General features: G+C 40.2%; 1 protein-coding gene across 7 annotated transcripts; it reads left to right on the top strand.

Annotated features, from left to right (window-relative positions):
* Positions 1-1,180: 1,180 nt before the first annotated feature.
* On the top strand, positions 1,181-18,483 carry git2b (G protein-coupled receptor kinase interacting ArfGAP 2b). 7 transcript variants are annotated; one of them, XM_047804904.1, is made up of 21 exons: positions 1,182-1,431; positions 2,371-2,504; positions 2,797-2,909; positions 3,412-3,517; positions 3,662-3,748; positions 5,995-6,125; positions 6,832-6,926; positions 7,189-7,234; positions 7,339-7,344; positions 7,468-7,519; positions 8,194-8,266; positions 8,600-8,697; positions 9,964-10,072; positions 10,331-10,473; positions 11,746-11,898; positions 12,961-13,173; positions 13,398-13,484; positions 14,453-14,535; positions 15,373-15,546; positions 17,027-17,090; positions 17,286-18,483. In XM_047804904.1, the coding sequence occupies exons 1-21, from the start codon at positions 1,380-1,382 to the stop codon at positions 17,490-17,492; spliced, it is 2,226 nt and encodes a 741-aa protein (XP_047660860.1). In that variant the 5' UTR covers positions 1,182-1,379; the 3' UTR covers positions 17,493-18,483. The 7 variants fall into 7 exon arrangements, with proteins under 7 accessions (XP_047660862.1, XP_047660860.1, XP_047660864.1 ...); XM_047804906.1 differs by lacking the exon at positions 11,746-11,898 and having other exon boundaries at positions 1,181-1,431; XM_027139601.2 differs by lacking the exon at positions 7,339-7,344 and having other exon boundaries at positions 1,183-1,431.
* The last annotated feature ends 644 nt before the right edge of the window (positions 18,484-19,127 follow it).

Genomic DNA, 19,127 nt, shown 5'->3' with positions numbered 1-19,127 from the left:
GATCTTTGAAACACAGGGTCACCCCTGAACCTTGGTGTAACTCAGCAGTGTCCAACCTTATCCACATAGGGCCGGTGTGGGTGCAGGTTTTCATTTCAACCAAGCAGAAGCCACACCAGAGTCTACTAAATGCCCAGAACAACTGATTAAACAACAGGTGGAATCAGGTGTGGCTTTTGCTTTGTTTGGAATGAAAACCCCCACACTGGCCCTAATAAACCAGATATTGGTTGTAAACCAAGGGGCACGGTGGCTTAGTGGTTAGCACGTTTGCCTCACACCTTCAGGGTTGGGGGTTCGATTCCCACTTCCGCCTTGTGTGTGTGGAGTTTGCATGCTTTCCCCATGCCTCGGGGGTTTCCTCCGGGTACTCCGGTTTCCTCCCCCGGTCCAAAGACATGCATGGTACAGTAGATTGATTGGCATCTCTGGAAAATTGTCCGTAGTGTGTGAGTGTGTGAGTGAATGAGAGTGTGTGTGTGCCCTGTGATGGGTTGGCACTCCTTCCAGGGTGTATCCTGCCTTACATTTACATTTACAGCATTTGGCAGACGCCCTTATCCAGAGCGACGTACATAAGTGCTTAAATCTCTAACATTGAATACATTAATGCTGGTTCACTAGGTTACATACTTAAGATACCATGAGTTTAAAACATTTGATCAAAGTTACAATGAAAAAGTGTCAAAGGTTTTTTTTTTGTTTTTTTTTTTTAATGCAAAAGATAAGGAAAGATGCCTTGATGCCTGATGATGCCTGAGATAAGCACAGGCTCCCCGTGACCCGAGAAGTTCGGATAAGCGGTAGAAAATGAATGAATGAATGGTTGTAAACTTTAATAATAATAATAATAATAATAATAATAATAATAATAATAATAATAATAATAATAATAATAATAATGACACAAACATCCAGATCCTTTACAGTTATTATTTGAAATCATTACAATGCCAAGACTAAACACTGACATTTAGTGTTTAAAATTTAATTTAATTTAAACACTGAAACAACACAAGCCATGAAATTTATCCACATTTCAGTCAGAAATGGAGAAATATTTAGTAAGCAAACAAACAAACAAACAAACAAATAAATAAATAAAAACAAATCCTCATGTAAATACGTCACTTGATTGACGGGCGGTGTCTCCGCCTACTCAGTCGCCTCTGCATTCCGGAAGTTGAAAAAAAAAAAAAATCAGGTTCTAGTGGAGGAGCAAAGAACAAGGGCGGAACTGTTTGTATTCATTCCGCTTTTTAAACACCTTTCTGTCGGTTTTCACCACCGCTTATCTTTTTTTATTAACGATCAGAAGTGTTGCTTGTCACGAATGTGAAAGAATAAAAACGTTTCGAGGAGTTTGTGCAGTAAAAAGGATGTCAATGAGGCCTCGTAACAGGGAAATCTGCGCTGATTGCAGCGCCCCTGGTAAGTCGGCGCTAAACTGGGCTTAACTACTACTTTATCTTTATCTTTATTACCTGCTCAGGTGAACAGACTGAATAACAAAACTAAGGTTGATTCACAGCTGACTACAAAAACACACACAGCGTTTATTTCAGTAATGAATGTTGGACTGTTGTGCTTCTTTTGCTTGTTGCTTGGTTAGCCGACTGGCTAACCTGATAGCTTATACGATACTAAAAGCTCTTTGTCTTAACGCCGGGGACAGATATATTTTCAGATATCAGATGTATATTTTTTTTAAGTCAACATTTTTTTCTGTTTGTTTGCTTTTTGCGTCATATAACAATTCGGATTCTTTCTTGTTTTCCTATCTGTATTCCGACTAGCCCCGCCCACTGCGCTAGGATTGGTTGTTTTGAGTGTCTGTTTGTGAACGTCTTGTAATTATGAATCTTAGTCCAGCACTCAGGAAACTTCGTAGCCAATCAGAGTAAAAGAGGCGGGACCTTGACGGAATACGGGCGTCATTTTGGCTATGGTTAATACTCATTGTGTGTTGGAAGAGTCATAATAATAAACTTTATGTATTTTATGTATAAATACACAAAAATAAAATGAAAAACAGCGCATACAACGGAAGGGAGCTACTAATAAAAAGCATAATCTTTTGTGAAGCAAATAAAATGAAAATATTTTGATTCATACAGCAGTTAATATATAACAATATTATTATAGAAGCACATAAATGGTTTAGCTTTCAGATTCCTGGTCATAAATGTAATCAGGCTGAAGTTTTTTTTTGTTTGTTTGTTTGTTTGTTTTTTTTACAGGGAAATGTTAAACTCTGATCAGCAGATTCATTAAAGTTAAAGTCAATAATAATGAATTGGATTTCAGACGAGTGCAATCTGTTCTGCCGTTTGATGTCTTCCTCTTGTGAACATTTTTCCCTTTTTTCAGAGCCTCGATGGGCTTCAATCAATAGAGGCGTCTTAATCTGTGATGAGTGCTGCAGTATACACCGAGGTCTGGGTCGTCACAGCTCGCAGGTCCACCACCTGACTCACACGCCGTGGCCTGCATCACAGTTACAGGTACAGTATGTGGTTTTGTTCTGTTGGGTTTTTTTGCACAACCATTTATTATTATTATTATTTTTTTATGTTTTGGCATGCCGCTTCCCTTTGCATGCTGCGGTCGTTATCAGGAAATGAAGCATTGTGTAGCGGTTCCTCAAATAAAAATAGAATAAAGCCGTGTGGCTTCTTTCATGCTGCCGGTCTTCCTCATTTATTTAACTTTTCTCTTTGTGAATATGAGATGGACGAATATGAATATGTGACTCGTTAATCATATACGGGTCGTAATCTAATCTTTTACCCACAGATGGTCCAGACTTTATATAACAATGGGGCGAATTCAATTTGGGAGCACAGTCTTCTGGACCCTTCCTCGATTATGAGTGGAAAACGCAAAGCCAATCCACAGGACAGAGTACAGTAAGTCATCCAGTTTATAGAATAGAATAAAAATCACTCTATCCTGTACAATATATTCAACAGTAGTTTGGTTGCGGACAGTTTAAGGATGTTGGACTTTAAGTAGGGTCCTAAAACACTTGGTGGCTTCCTGTTATAGAAAAATAATCAACAACAGTTAGGTGATGCAGCACAAGATACTTTTATTATTTTCTTTTATTTTTTTCTCCAACACATCATACACTTTTGTGTGTGTGTGTTTGTACATTCATAGTTATATTATGTGTTGTGGAATGAGTTGCTTTCTCGTACCGCTTACGTTAAAGCAGTAGTAAACAGTCATTGCATCAGCAGTTCCCATTGTGAGTTTCTACAACCACCAGACAAACAGCTTGTCCCACTTCCTAGGAACCGGAGACTCCTTCCAAAAAATTGTGTTGACCAATCAGAATCAAAGAGAATTCAACAGTGCTGTGGTATAACAGCATTTAATTCAGTGTTCATTTCTTTCTGCTTGTTTTAGTCCTAACAAAACAGAGTTCATAAAGGCCAAGTACCAGATGCTGGCGTTTGTTCATCGAATGCCATGTCGCGAGGATGACAGTGTGACTGCGAAGGATCTGAGTAAAGTAAGAACCACTTAGCAGAAATTCACCATGAGCAAACAGTTCCTCTTTTCTTTCTCCCTTTAACACATTTCCTCTTTTGAATAAGAACCCTATCTGAATCTTTTTCAAACCCTTAAGCAAACGATTACATTTTTATTTTCACAGCAACTCCACTCCAGCGTGCGGACCGGGAACCTGGAGACGTGTCTCAGGCTGTTGTCTTTGGGAGCGCAGGCTAACTTTTTCCATCCAGTAAGTTTTTTATCTTTTAAAGTTTTTTTTTTTTTTTTCTTCGATTCGATTGATCCAAAATTTTTTCAAAGGCATTAAAATGTCTTTATATATATATATATATTGTATATATATGTATATATATGTATTGATAAATAAATTAGCAGGAATATTTTCATGCTAATAATCTAAGTTCAGGAAAATTCCATGCTTTCATAAGGAACTGATTTGACTGGATAATGACAACACTTAATGCACTTATAGCCGTAGACATTTATAGCCGGACAGCCTTAACACTTATAGCCATAGACATTAATGCTTAAGCATTAATGTCTACGGCTATAAATAAGACGCTTCACATTACCACTCTGGTCTGGTGTCACTGACTCTGAAATAGAAACGTGCCCAGGGTGTTAATTTTTTTTTCCTCTTTTCTCACCCACGCAAAAATTTACCTTCTTCCGCAACCTTTCTCTCTCAGAGCTAAGTGCCATAAAGAACTAAAAGCCGTAAGATGACGATATAGATATACAAGAGACAATAAAACATATAAAAGACATAAAGAAAGAATCACAAAATAAAAAGACAAATCTTCCTCAGCGCTAACAACCGCAGCACGTCAAATTAGCGCCGAGCTAATCCGAACTTACCTCGTTGGCCGCTTATTTGTTTTGAATAAACTCGTCAGGTGTGAGAATTTGTACAAAATTAATAAACTTATTCTTGAACTGATTTCGGAATCCTCCGATCATCCCCGATAACCGTGTAAAAACTCATTTTCAGCTCGAAAACTCGCCACAGTTAAAGTCTCTATTATGTAAATTAAAATTCAGGAAATATCTGGTGTGTGTGTGTGTATATATATATATATATATATATATATATATATATATATATATATATATATATATATATATATATATATATTGGAATAATTAAACAAAAATGAAATAAATATAAATAGCCCTCGACGCCAGTTAGAAGTACTTGATGTAACACGTGTGGGAAGAGGAGATGAAACGTGACAAAACGATTGGTTATTTTGCCGAGGATAGATTGATTTTTTTTTTTATCAATTAATTTATTTAATTTTTGATTTTTCCTTCTTCAAAATTCGTCGTGCAATTTTGCAGAGTTTTTGTGCTTGGCCTTTGTAATTTGCTTCTGGTGAAATCGCAAGTGCAGGATATTTATTTGTTTGTTTGTTTGTTTGTTTATTTTTTAACGCCCGCCAGTGAAGACCGTAAATCTGTGGTGAAAAAATTAGCTTGATCTTGCAAAGTTGTGAAATAACAGAGGCGCCGATGTTTAGCTGCAGATTAGATACAAAGAATAATTTAGTCTTCAGTTGAGTTTGTGATGAATCATGCAGAATGTGACCAAGATAGAAAAAAGCAGATTTTAAGAACTGTGTGTAAATGTGTTTCTCCTGGATTTGGATAAGATCGATTAATAATCTAGACCAATCACATGGCAGCAGTTGCAGGTAAGGAGTCTGAGAGAATGTTCAGTTCAAACATCAATTGCTCGATACACAGAATATGGTGCGAAAAAAACAAAGCGAGAATGTCACTTGGAATCAAATATCTAACCGAACAGCGTCTACACACATGCGAAACCTCGGGCCAGTGGACCGCTAGAGTAAGAAACCACATCAGGTTTAACCAAGAACAGTGATCCGAGTCTACAGTCAGTGCAAATCTCTCAAACACATTATCGCTTGCGCCGCTGTGTGATCGTTTGATCGGATGCCTGCAGAAATGAGTAAGGGTTTCAGCCGTTCCTATTAAAGTGAACATACGACTAAAACCTGAGCTTCGAGATGAGCTTTGGGTTTTGTGGTTTCTAAAATGTCAGAAAAATGTGTACAACAACGAGCAACGCTTGTAGGTTTAAAGTACAAAGGTTTTGATGGTTTTGATGGTTCAGTGCAATCTTTTCGCTTGCGTTTAGCTGGTTGCTTCTTCAGGTGTATAAAATAAAACAGCCGTGCCAATACTTTTGCATGCACCACATTTCAGTCAGTTGCATGCAACAGGAGAGCGGCTCGTTTTTTTGCCGCACGCGTGCCTGCAAACGCACCACAAACACACACACACCACACACACACACACACACACACACACAATCTCTGCAAATAAGGCTCTAACAGCAGTCCAGAGTACTCACACACTTCAGAAAAAAATGTCATTTTATTTTTTTTAATCTGTAAGTACGATTAAAACACACAATGTCCTGAAAGTCATTCACACTCTTGTCCTCTGTAGGAAAAAGGGAACACTCCATTACACGTGGCGGCCAAAGCGGGTCAGCTTCTCCAAGCCGAGCTCCTGACGGTGTACGGCGCAGACCCCGGCGCTCCAGACAGCAGCGGAAACACACCTATCGATTATGCAAGGTCAGTCGTCTTCACCGCACACAAGAGGCATGAGTCACTGCTAGCGTGAAGCAAGTAAAGATGTGTGAAATTGAGTCGTATGATGTTTGTTTCTGTTCTGTTCTGTTTTGTTTGTACACATAAATATGCAGGGAGTCCAAAATTCAGCTCTGTCCAGTTTTCCTGTGGTTTAGTTAAATAAATAAAATAAACAAGTTTTTTTCTTTTTTTTTTTTTTTTTTACTTCCTGCAGTCGATCGAGGTCTTATTACTTTCGCTTTGCAATCAAATCTGCAATGTTTACTTCATTGGAATCAAACATTTTTGAGTTGTCTTTACCAGCATTGTTCGACTGCAGAGACAAAGCAATTCGAAGCAATTCGGATTTTTCGGTATTTTGGGGCACATGCGAGCTTCTAAACTGAGTCACGATGCAGACATTGTAGTGCTGCGGATATCTGACCGACCTCAAGGACTAAAACAGAAAAAACAAGAAAAGAAATGTTTAACTGTGAGATGCCTGGGTTTGATTTCTGTGATCTGCTCAAATGATCCGAACCGAGGAGTCCCTCATACCAGGGTTTGATCCAAACAGGCGAAATGCAGCTTGAAGTAATATATTATTTGTGTGTTATTAACCATTTCCATTTCATTTCGACCCCAGCATTATAAGAATTAGAATGTAAATGTAAAACATATCCAGATTTGGCTTTCTTGCTCTTCACAGACAAGCAGGTCATCAGGATCTGGCTGACAGACTGGTGGAGATCCAATACGAACTGACCGACAGATTAGCCTTCTACCTGTGTGGAAGAAAACCAGGTAAACGGATCATTTAACGTCTCGAACATATCGTCCCTTCGTCCGCCGTCTCCGAACGGTTTCACACAGACGTGCGATTATTTCCTCTGTAGATGAGCCTGCTGTTTATTTATAACACAAGGCAGAGAATCATTTTACATCGAATAAATTGGTGTCTAGGGTCATGAGAGAACAGGAAGTGAGAACATATAACGCCACGACTGGTGTTGTGCAGTTTTCCGAGACATGAACTTTAACTTTATACCATTTTTTTTGCTTTCAGATCACAAAAATGGACAACATTTTATAATTCCTCAGATAGTAGACAGGTAAGATTTCAACCGTTTTATTACAACAGAATGATTCCAGTGAAAAAAAATTCCAGTGTAACTTTGGATGAAATTTTTCTCCTTGCTCACTTTAAACGGAGAAGGAACGTGTAAGTAGAACACAGCATGATTATTTTAGTTCTGAGGAAACATTTGCCAGTGTTCCAGGCTTTTCAGGAGGAAAGTGTATGCATACATTAAAGTGTGTTTTTTTCTGTCTGTTTCCATTAAAGCACTCTGGATTTAACCGAATTGGCTAAAGCTGCAAAAAAGAAACTCCAATCGGTAAGTTACATTTTTGTTAAGTTTGCCTTTATCTGCTATATTTAGCTGATGCATGCGATAATTTTATAAATAGCCTCTTATTGTTTGCTGTAATTTTTGCTGAATTTATCAGACCTTTATCAGTTTATTTATTAAAAAAAAATTTAAATTAACTAGTTATTTTTTTTTTTTTTTTACATTTTTTAAATTTTTTTTATTTTTAAAAATGTTATTTATTTATTTATTACATTTCTGAATTTCTTCGTTTTGCTTTTTTTTTTTTTTTTAACTTTTTTTTTACCCCAAGACTCTTGTACTTATACTTGTACTCCTGTGAATAAACAAAGATAAATAAAGTAGAACGTTAGACACTGCGCAGTTTTGTTTACGGCGTGGGAAAGGGGCGGGGCTACCAGGCACCGATGCCGAACTGGTAAAAATATTCGAGACGTCTGAAGATACGTGTTATAAATTAGCCTGCATTGTGCCACTATTTTAAAATGACGCTAAAGCTACATTAGCTACATTACGCGCGTGTGACGTTTTTCGCCCTCGCCTGAGAAGACCGCACTAGACAGCAGAGAGCATAGTGTATAGTACATCATTAGAGACGCAACTTCAAATCAGATTAATCGACGGGTTGTACAAGCTACTTTTGTACCTCTTAGCTCTTTTTTTTTTTTTTTGTATTCCAGCTCAGCAATCATCAGTTTGAAGAGCTGGCCATGGACGTTTACGATGAGGTGGACAGAAGAGAAACTGATGCAGGTACAAAACCCATCTCTTTATCACCACCTTGTCAAATCTGTAGCTTCCACCTTTTGGTTTTACGAGCTGAAGCCTCAATCAACAAAGTAGCTACGCTTGTGGTCTGGATTAGATGTATTGCAGTCTAATGCAGAATAGTTGTATTGCGATGACTAGGAGATTGTTGGCAGAAAGTCAATAAAATTTGTCATCATGCTAAATCTCGCTAATTAAACCCATTTGTTACCTCTGTGCGTCGTCATTGTCCTCCATGCTCTGAAACACTGTACATCATGTGGGTTGCCATTTCATCTGATTGTTCTTGCTGGTCATTTCTTATGCTGATGATTACAGTGTGGCTCGCCACTCAGAACCACAGCACTCTGGTGACTGAAACCACAGTGGTTCCCTTTCTCCCAGTCAACCCTGAATACTCGTCCACTAGGAACCAGGTAAACCAGTGGTGCCGCTTTCATCTACACTCGTTTCATGTCAGTTACATGAAATTAAATTACATTTTTGTAGCTTTCTAAGACATCATTAAAGGTTGTTTGTGGTGTTAAAAATGAAATCATATTTTTTTTCTTGTTGTAGTTTGACTTGCAGCCAGCAGGGGGCTCTAGACATTATAAACTAGTCCATTTGATGCCATTAGTATTCTAAAGCTGGGTGAAACTATATAGTTTATCTTATAGACATTAAGAAAGTCGCTTTTATTTATTCTGATTTATCAGAAAATACTCTGTGTATATTTATATATTGTGTATGTGTGTGTGTGTATATATATATATATATATATATATCTATATATATATATATATATATATATATATATATATATATATATATATATATGATAGGACAACCTTTTATTAGGAAAATAATGAATGACTGGATGATGTGATGCTCCAGACATCAGTTAGTAACTATTTTCCAATAAGTTTCTGAATGCTGTGACAAACAATTTTTTTTATGCTGATTATATTTGTCCTCCCTCTCTCTCCCTCTCTCTCCCACTCTCTCTCTCTCTCTCTCTGTCTGTCTGTCTGTCTTTCTCTCTGTCTGTCTTTCTCTCTGTCTGTTTCTCTCTGTCTGTTTCTCTCTGTCTCTCTCTCTCTGTCTGTTTCTCTCTTTCTTTCTCTCTGTCTGTTTCTCTCTGTCTCTCTCTCCCTCCCTGTCTGTCTGTTTCTCCCTCTCCTCTCTCTCTCTGTCTGTCTGTCTGTCTCTCTCTCCCTCTCTCTCTTTCTCTCTCTCTCTCTGTCTTTCAGTGTCTCTTTCTCTCTCTTTCTGTCTGTCGTTCTCTCTTTCTGTCTCTCTCTGTCTGTTTCTCTCTGTCTCTCTCTCTCTCTCTCTCTCTCTCTCTCTCTGACTTTCTCTCTGTCTGTCTGTTTCTATCTCTCTCTCCTCTCTCTCTCTCTCTCTTTCTGTCTGTCGTTCTCTCTTTCTGTGTCTCTCTGTCTCTCTCTCTCTCTCTCTCTCTCTCTCTCTGACTTTCTCTCTGTCTGTCTGTTTCTATCTCTCTCTCCTCTCTCTCTCTCTCTCTCTCTCTCTCTCTCTCTCTCTGTCCTTGTCACTCTCTCTGTCCTTGTCTCTCTGTCTGTCTCTCTCTCTCTCTCTCTCTCTCCTCTCTCTCTGTCTGTCTGTCTGTCTCTCTTTCTTCAAACTACTGTCTGAGATGCTGATTCTCTCCTCTGACCGCTGTAATATTTGTGACGCAGGGCCGACAGAAGCTGGCGAGGTTCAACGCTCATGAGTTTGCTACACTTGTGATAGACATTTTAACTGACGCAAAGCGCCGGCAGCAAGGGAATTCCCCGGAGGTCAAGGGTGAGTGGAAGCGTTAAAGCAAAAAATAACATCCTGCTGTCGATTGTATCCCTTACTTCCTGTTTTCACTGTTGTAGTTCCTGTAAAATATTTTATCATCATCAGACTTCATTTCATTTTTTCATTTTTTTTTTCTTCCCCTTTCAGTTCCTATTTTATCGTCAGGTTTTTTCTTATTTTTTACCCGCATTACAGTTTAAATGTATAGCAGGTGACCTAAAGAGAACTCACTTATTCATCCCTTTTTCCTTCTCTCAGATAACGTGGAGCTGATTCTAAAAGATATCGGCAGTCGCCTCGGGAGCGAGAGCCAAGAGGTGGAACAGCCTGATTATGACAGCGTGGCATCCGATGAAGACGCAGAACGAGAGCCTGGATCTGGGAAGGACGAGAGGACCAAGGTTTGTCTCCCCTGTAAATATCCTTGCGACGGAGCCTAATTTGCATATGCAGTCTGGTTCGGCTTTGCACGATCATATGGTCTAATCGATCCTCATGATCCTCCTGCTGTTACGCAGAGATACCGCGTGCCGTCCTGCATTTTTATTGCACGGAGCTTGTGCTTATCAGCTGCTTACACTCACCCTGCATTTATATACAACCGCTCCTCGCCGTTCTCTCGTCTGCTGTCGGTCCCGTGACGGTCCTCCTGAGGGCTGTTCCAGTACTTTTTATTAGTGCTGGTGAAGTTTATTAGATGAGCCCGGTGTGGGTTGAAGGATTGTACGACTTGACTATAAATTTCCCAGAAGCCATTGGCAACTTTTTAAACAGCAGAGACAGAAAAAAAACCCTCCTCATTCCAACCTAATGGAACCCATTTAGCCTCGGTGCTTAATGAGCTACCTTTTTTCGGAGTGGTTAATAAACTCGCTTTCGATCTTACCAGTTAGGTTTCACTAATACTTTCGGTGTCGTTAACCTCCGAAGACAGTTTAGTCTTGTTTTTAAGCTGACTTCAGTATAAAGTTAGTTACTGTTTGTTTGTTTGTTTATTTTTAAATTGCTTTTGTTTGAATAATTGGATGACATTCCAAAATTTGTTTATAACATTATTATTATTTAGTTAGTTTGATTCCTGCCTCCACCGTGTGTGTGTTTGTGTCATTTGCGTGCCTCAGGGTTTCCTCCTTGTACTCCGGTTTCCTCCCTCAGTCCGAAGACCACACGTTGTAGCCAGATTGGCATCTCTAAATTGCCCGTAGAGTGTGATTACGGGATTGTGTGTGTGTGTGTGTGTGTGTGTGTGTGTGTGTGTATGTGATTGTACCCTGCATCCTGTCCAGGGTCTCCTGCCTTGCACCACAAGACTCTTAGGATAGGCTCCAGGTTCCTCGTGACCTTGTAGGATAAGTGGTGTAGTGGATGGATGGATGGATGGATGGATGGATGGACTATTATTTATTTACGTAGGTAGCTACTACATGTATGCATTTTCTCTCTTGTCTGCTAGAAAGTTTGTACATACTTCATATAAAGGCTGGACTACGGTAATTTGACCCAACGTATTATTATTATTATTATTATTATTATCGATTTTTTTTTTTTTTTACAGAATAACATTGTTCTTATCAAGGGCAAGTCTTTCAGACTGAAATGTTGTATACAAAGTAATGTGTTCAGACTGTATGGAAACTCCCGCTTCACCCTGTCCTTATCGCTCTAAACACCAGAGCTCGGAGTCGTCCGACCTGTCCGACGGCCCCATCACCGTGCAGGAGTTCATGGAGGTGAAGAACGCCTTGAATGCATCCGAGGCCAAGATCCAGCAGCTGCTCAAGGTCAACTGCCACCTGAGTGAGGAGCTGAGGCACATGCAGGGCAAGGTGGGTGACCCTGGCTATTCCATGACCCCAGTAATCTTTACCCTGAGTGGCTCACACTCCGATCTAGCTTTAGCTGCGTGTGGGAAGCCTGCTAGGCGGGTTGCTTAGCTGCTGCGCTTATCTGATCCTCGCTTGATGTGCCGCTCGCTCGGGGCTGCTGCTAAGCATTTTAGATGAGGAGGCAGATAGTGTTTCTTCACCCTCTATCTCGTGTTACAGGTCTGACTCTTCGGCTTTCAAGCTCTTTCGGTGCGTTTTAGATTTTGATGCGCGAGGAAAAAGTCAGTCGCTTGACAAATCTAAAATATTTTGCTGGGAATTTTTAAATGAATATGGCTGAAAAAAATAAGTCACTCTGCTTTGCATGATATTCCAGTCAACCTGTAGATCAGAATTTTTTTTAAATTTAGGTTTATAGTATTTTTTTTGTTGTTGTTTTTATTTCGTTAATTAACCATTAACATATGCGTTGAATTCATCACTTTCTTTTTATTTCAGTTTCTTTGTGCGGATCGAGGTGCCTTGAATTTCAGTTTTCCTTCAGTTCTAAAAATATCAAATATCTGCCTTTTCTTTGTTAGAATTAATTATAATAGCCGTGTGTGTGTGTGGGGGGGGGGGATGTGTGTGTGGGGATGTGTGTGGGGATGTGTGTGGGGATGTGTGTGGGGATGTGTGTGGGGATGTGGTAGCTCAGTGGCTAAGGTGTTGGGCTACTGATCAGAAGGTCATGGGTTTGAACCCCAGGTCCACCAAGCTGCCACTGATGGGCCCCTGAGCAAGGCCCTTAGTTGCTCAGTTGTAAGTCACTCTGGATAAAGGTGTCTGCTAAATGCCATAAATGTGTGTGTGTGTGTGTGTGTGTGTGTAATGAGAGTATAAATTAGAGATGAAGGGGCAATGAGAGAACTGCATTTTACTTCTCTCAGGTCTGACTGACCATATTTTCTGTAATATGCCACATCAAATCGGTTCCAATTTAAAAAAAACAACAAGAAACGGACCGGAACATAAAGGTTAAAGGCACAAACGTCTCCGCGTGTGTGTTTGCTTCGTCTCCAGCTGAACTCCCTGCAGAACGAGAACAGCAATCTGAAATGGCAGGGCACCAACAGCCTGGCGCACCCGCAGGAGCCGCAGCGACGGGCACCGCCCCGCGGAGGCAGAGCCATGTCCATGTACGAGACAGGCTCGGGAATGAAGCACTACCATCCCAGAGCAGACGGTGCTCATCCCGAGCCTGGCAGCCTCACCCTCCAGCCCCTTCCTCCTGGTGTAAGTGCAATCGATAGAGAACACGCCGTGCTTGATTTGTGGCTTTGAGTGTGATTTTTTTTTTTTTTTTACAGCATTCTGTGTATTAGGTTCAGATGCTCATGTTCTGTTCATGTGATTGTCCCATTTGACCCAGGCCATGTTGTGATGTTTTTGTACATCAGCACACTCGTTTCAGTTACAATATTTATGGAAATAGCCAACTTGATCTGAACCCTTTCTAGATTGGGAAGGGTTCCTCCATGGGCGCCTCCTCCCTCCCAACCTTCCCTTCCACCCTGTCCTGGGCGTGGGACGAGCGAGCCCAAAGGGTGAAGTACTCGCTCTTCTACTGCCTGGCTTCCTTTCTTTCCCGTTTTTCTTCTCCTTCCTCAGCCCACCTCCACCCACTGCTCCACACCCTCCAGCTCTGCAGATCTGCATGCACTCCTATCCGCACACACTCCACCGTTTCTGTCCACGGCGATCTGTTTTGTCAGAGACGCAGGGTTTGCAATAGACTGCTTCTTTGTGCTTGCTGCATTTGCGACCACTGCAAAGGCACAATGGCTGAAAAGCTCCGCTCACTGATAAGGCCTGATGTGTAGAAGAGTCTACTAACAACAGTTATGGCTTGGTTCTTAAAGCCGTGCCAGGGACCGAAAGGATGGTTAATTGAAGCCTCAACCTGAAGCCAAAGGTTATAACTAGGGCTGCAGATTTTAAGGAGTTCCCACGAACGGTTTGTGAAGTAATTATATCTGCAAATGGTGTTTGTAAAATGACCTAAAAATAAATGATTGACAATCAAAGATCCAAATCATCATCATGTATCAGTTTATATATTACTGTTCTAGTACTGACGTGGAACATCCATGAAGCAGCTGTAAACAGTCAGTTCCTTTTTTTCCCTTTTTTTAATGTTTAAGTTCCTCTTTAAGGGAGTCATGTTACTGAAAAAAAACTGTGACATCAAATAAGACTTTCCTTTTCCATTAATGTTCAATGAAAAACTTCCCCATATTAACAATATGATGTCGGAAATTAACAAACCCCTTCTGACCAATCAGAATCGAGAATTCACGGGTGCTCTGTGAAGTCTTTTTATTGGACGATGATGCTCGGTCTAATAACGCAAGCATGAGGAATGACTCTCTGCTGCAGCCTGGCCTGCTGCTAACATTGCCTGTGTCTCTTGCAAGCCCTGTAGTAATTCTCAGTAACACTGAAGCCTCTGTGATGCCAAACTGATTCGAGGATTAAAGGTAGAGCGCTCATTATGTTTCTGCTCCAACAACAGAGGTCCGGCGTGGAGGGAAAGTGCAGCACCTCGGAGAGCGACTACGACAACACGCCCAACCACGCCGAGCCGGACGACTCCAGGTACGTCCTCTCACGTACAACTCAAGTGTTGGAAGCCAGGCTTTATAATAGGTCCTTTGACCAAAAAAACTTGTTGTTTCACTATAAAAGCTGTTACCCGGTTTGAGCAGGAGGCTCTTTTCATCAGGTTTGAATCCCAAAAAATAAATCATATTCTTTTGGGGGGGCTTAGTGGTTAGCACGTTCGCCTCACACCTCCAGGGTTGGGGGTTCGATTCCCACCTCCGCCTTGTGTGTGTGGAGTTTGCATGTTCTCCTCGTGCCTCGGGGGTTTCCTCCGGGTACTCCGGTTTCCTCCCCCGGTCCAAAGACATGCATGGTAGGTTGATTGGCATCTCTGGAAAATTGTCCGTAGTGTTTTTGAGTGAATGAGAGTGTGTGTGTGTGCCCTGTGATGGGTTGGCACTCCGTCCAGGGTGTATCCTGCCTTGATGCCCGATGACACCTGAGATAGTCACAGGCTCTCCGTGACCCGAGGTAGTTTGGATAAGCGGTAGAAAATGAATGAATGTATTCTTTTGGATAAGAAGAAAATGCAAAACATTGTGGCTCTTATTTAAAGAGTTAAAAGTCAAAATGAAAGGCGGTATTAAATATGATGTACAAAAATGATATTTGTGACAGAATGAATGAGCGAACAGAACATTTCTACTCAGATATCACTCCTAAGAGAAGCCTCGGGGCAGCTGTTGAAAAGCACCACGTTAAATTCCTTAATCAAGATCTTTATCGTTGGCCAGGTGGGTTAGGGTAGCACTCCGTGGCGTCAGACCTTTTAGAAGGCAAGACGTCTCTGCCGGTTTGTTTATAACTCGCCATTAACGCTGCCCGTTTCAGGCCGAGCGTTCCCAGAAGCGGTGGCTGGCATGGAGAAGGATCCATCCCCGAATCGGGTGAGAGCGAGATAGACTGTGTGCTGCCCTCCACCGAGGACGTCATCAGCAAGACAGAGCAGATCACCAAGAACATCCAGGAGCTGCTGCGTGCCGCACAGGAGAACAAACAAGAAAGGCAAGTACACATACAGAAAACACACACACACACACACAGACCTATCTGTCTTCCTTATCTGAAGATTCAAATCATCACTATTATGAGAATGAAAAGCAGAACTAAGAGGAGACAGTTGCATGCTTTTGGAAATCCTCTCTATTTTTCAATCCTCCTATAATCCTGTATTTTCACTTTCTGTCCTCGTGTGTGTGTGGTGGGTGGACACCCCAGCCCGGGTTGTTTCAGTGGTCTTCTGCCCTGCGCCGAGCTGCAGCCGGACTCGTCCTGGTACCGTTTGCTCGGAGGCCACAGCGGCTCCTTTGTCTGAGTGTTGCGAGTGTGTTTAACGCAGCTGCTCTTCCTAACTGCACAGCATGTATTCCTAACAATCAGCTATTTGCAGTGAGGCTTCGCCACAAAACGTCTTATTTTACAAACGTCTTATTTTAGGGAGCCGATAATCAGATCAAATCAGCTCGGTCCTTTCACAGGCAGATTTGTCTTTGGTTGAAACATTTATTTGACACAACAAACAGTGTTTCCTGATCACACAGTCGTTTTCTCTTTTGACACTTCTGTGCTTTTCTGCTTCCTGTTCATCTGTCTGAGGTGAAAAATATGAAGAGAGAAATGATTCAGCATGTGCTGTGGCGTAGTTATTAGAGAGAAACGGTGTTTCTGAAGCGGAGATACTGTTCCACCCTGTGGTCCATTACTTTACAAAACCAGCACATCTTAATCAGACTAAAATCAGATTAAAACCACAATACATTTCTAAAATAAATAATTTTTTTCATTTTTATAGTTGCATTTTATGATGTGGAACATCCACAAAATCATCACTGCTTACTTCATTATAATGGTTATATATATATATATATATATATATATATATATATATATATATATATATATATATATATATATATACACACACACAATATTTTTTTGATCCTCTCACCAATAATAAAGCAGAAAACTCGACTCGACTCCTCACAGATCTCGTCAAACAAATGTCACCATATCAACAATCAGATGTAATCTGTGTATGCTCAGACTTGTGTTTTGTCGAAATTCTGTCGAATTTACTCACATACGAAGACACTCATTAGAAAGAGCACATTAAATCCGCTGTTATAGAAAATGAATCGATTTCTTCTGGCCAATCGGATTAATGCATTCCACAGCGCTGTGGTATAAAGTGTGGAATAAATCTATGTGCATGTGTTTTTGGTTCATTTTGTTCTGCTGGTTTGTCTATATATATATATATATATAATACCCGTATTAATCGCACAGCTCAAATCAAAGCCTTGTTTAAGGTTGTTGTGTTTTTTAATCTTGTCGGGGTAGATATTAAATACTTAATCTCACATTCTATAATTTAGCATTTTGAATGTTTTTTTTTTTTTTTAAATCCTGCGTTTTGCGCCGTGTGCTAATGAAGCATCGTCTGGCAGCCAGGTGACTTCTCTTTGTTTTTTTCTCTCCTGTCCAGCTTCATCCCATGCTCCGAAAGAATCCATCTAGCCGTGACGGAAATGGCCACCCTGTTTCCCAAGGTAAGGCCGTGCACCCTGGACTGTGGGGGTATGTGATTCTCAACAAAGCTGTCTGGTATTAAAAACGGTTTCAGAGCAAGAGCACTGAAATAGAGTCGGCATTTTATGACTCCTTGTAAAGAGAGAAATAAGCGAATTTTATTTACATTAGATGTCTTTATTTTTATATCAATCGTGTCCTTTTGCTCCTTCCAGAGGCCGAGTTCAGAGATGGTGCGCGGCTCCCTGCGGCTGCTGACCTCCAGCGCCAGCAGACTCCATGGCGAGTGCCAGCGAGCAGCACCAGTCGACTCCAGCCCTGCCGACGCCCAGCTGGTCACGCAGCAGCTCATTCAGTGTGCCTACGATATCGCGAAGGCCGCCAAGCAGCTCGTCACCGTCACCACCAAAGAGAGCAACTGAGCCACTCGCCTTTTACCGTCCCTTTTATTTCAACATGGACGACGTCGCCCATCGTCGTCAATTTCTTTCTTTTTTACAACATCAGTATTATGAAAAGTATTTTTATGTTCTATTTTTTATTTAAAGGTATTTGTCTCCTAGTGCCTGTTAACCAAAATTTAAGTTATAGCCTTGGCATAGTAACATGGTCAAGTCTGCAGGCCAATAGTTTTTACAGTTGACCATCGTGTAGCTCAGTCCGTGCTGCCGTTCTCTGGTAACAAATGGTGTCAAATGGTCCATGTGACAGTGCAGTCTGTTGTGGTAAAATAAGAACCCAGCCATATTTTGTGCATATTTAGTCCTTCCTGTGTAAAACCCTCATCCAGTGACTTAACAATTGTACAGTATCAGAAGTCTATGACGTCTTGTAACGCTGAAGTCTATAAGCTGTAATACCTCATATATATATATGTGTGTGTGTGTATATATCTCTATATATCTATATCTATATAGATATATAGATATACACACACATAGTTGACTGTGCCAGGCCTCCTGTTACCGCGCTCCAGAGATTTCAAGACATCGATTTTGACGCAAACCTGCTTTTTTTTCTGCTTTTTGAACAGCTTTTTTTCCAGTGCTCTGTTTCGCAAAAGCAAAAAAAAAAAAAATCGCTTCGCTCTCGTTTCCACTTGCGTTTATTTGTAATTGTGCTTTGTGCAATTATGAATAGAAATCCATCCAAAGGATGTGTGTTCGGGTTGCCTCGTGTCTCAAAATCCATCAGCAGTTGCGCTTGTGATTTCTTTGTGGTGCTAATAGCGTGTCCTCATATTCTTCAGTATGTTGTATAATATATAAATGCTGCTATGCTGTCTCCTACATATGCAACTAATAAGGTGGTGTTGGCTCAGTCTCATCTGCATACAGGGATAACAAAACCATGACGGTTCAGCTTCTGTGAAAACCTTGCCATTGAATATAATAAACCAGAATTTATAACATACTCATCGTGTTTGTGTGACTGTGTTTGTTTAGAGCCATGCATCATATTTTCAGCTATGAATAATTCTATGTTGTTAGTTATGGAACAGCTGAAACAAGTTATTATTATTCATTTTGTTATAACAGCCATAAAAAAGGTCACCAGCATCTCCTTTGTCTCTATAAGTGAATAGAACAAAAATACAACTTGTCCTGAAGGCTTTTCCCCCTAGTAAAGGATTCACATGTACCTGTGACCTTAAAGCGCCTGTAACTAAAGTTACAGAAAATTAACCACACCCCCTTAAAAAACAACACACCTTCAGACCAATCAGATTTAAATTAAGAATGATACAGAATTGTGGTGTAATATTTTATTTTTATTAGCACTTTCCTGAGATTAAAATCTCAAAGTGTGCAAAATAGATTTAAATATCAAATTCAAGTATTAATAACAAAGTACCAGTGTCCAATCACTTAAAGATTGTAATACTTACACAAATATATTTTGTATATATAATAATGTATTTATATATAATTATAATAATGTGTGTGTGTATATATATATATATATATATATATATATATGTGTGTGTATTATAAATATATTATAAATATATTTTATATATATATATATTTTAATCTATATTTACTAATATTATATAT

This window comes from Tachysurus fulvidraco, chromosome 20 (genome assembly GCF_022655615.1).
Source record: "Tachysurus fulvidraco isolate hzauxx_2018 chromosome 20, HZAU_PFXX_2.0, whole genome shotgun sequence".
NCBI lineage: Eukaryota > Metazoa > Chordata > Actinopteri > Siluriformes > Bagridae > Tachysurus > Tachysurus fulvidraco.
The sequence above is the reverse complement of the archived record's forward strand: the minus strand, read 5'-3'. Positions and strand labels throughout refer to the sequence as shown.

Coding starts and splice junctions, on each gene's coding strand:
- git2b (XM_047804904.1), top strand. CDS start 1,380: ATGTCAATGAGGCCTCGTAACAGGGAAATCTGCGCTGATTGCAGCGCC. Junction 10,073..10,330: donor GAATTCCCCGGAGGTCAAGG/GTGAGTGGAAGC, acceptor TCCTTCTCTCAG/ATAACGTGGAGCTGATTCTA. Junction 13,174..13,397: donor TCCAGCCCCTTCCTCCTGGT/GTAAGTGCAATC, acceptor AACCCTTTCTAG/ATTGGGAAGGGTTCCTCCAT.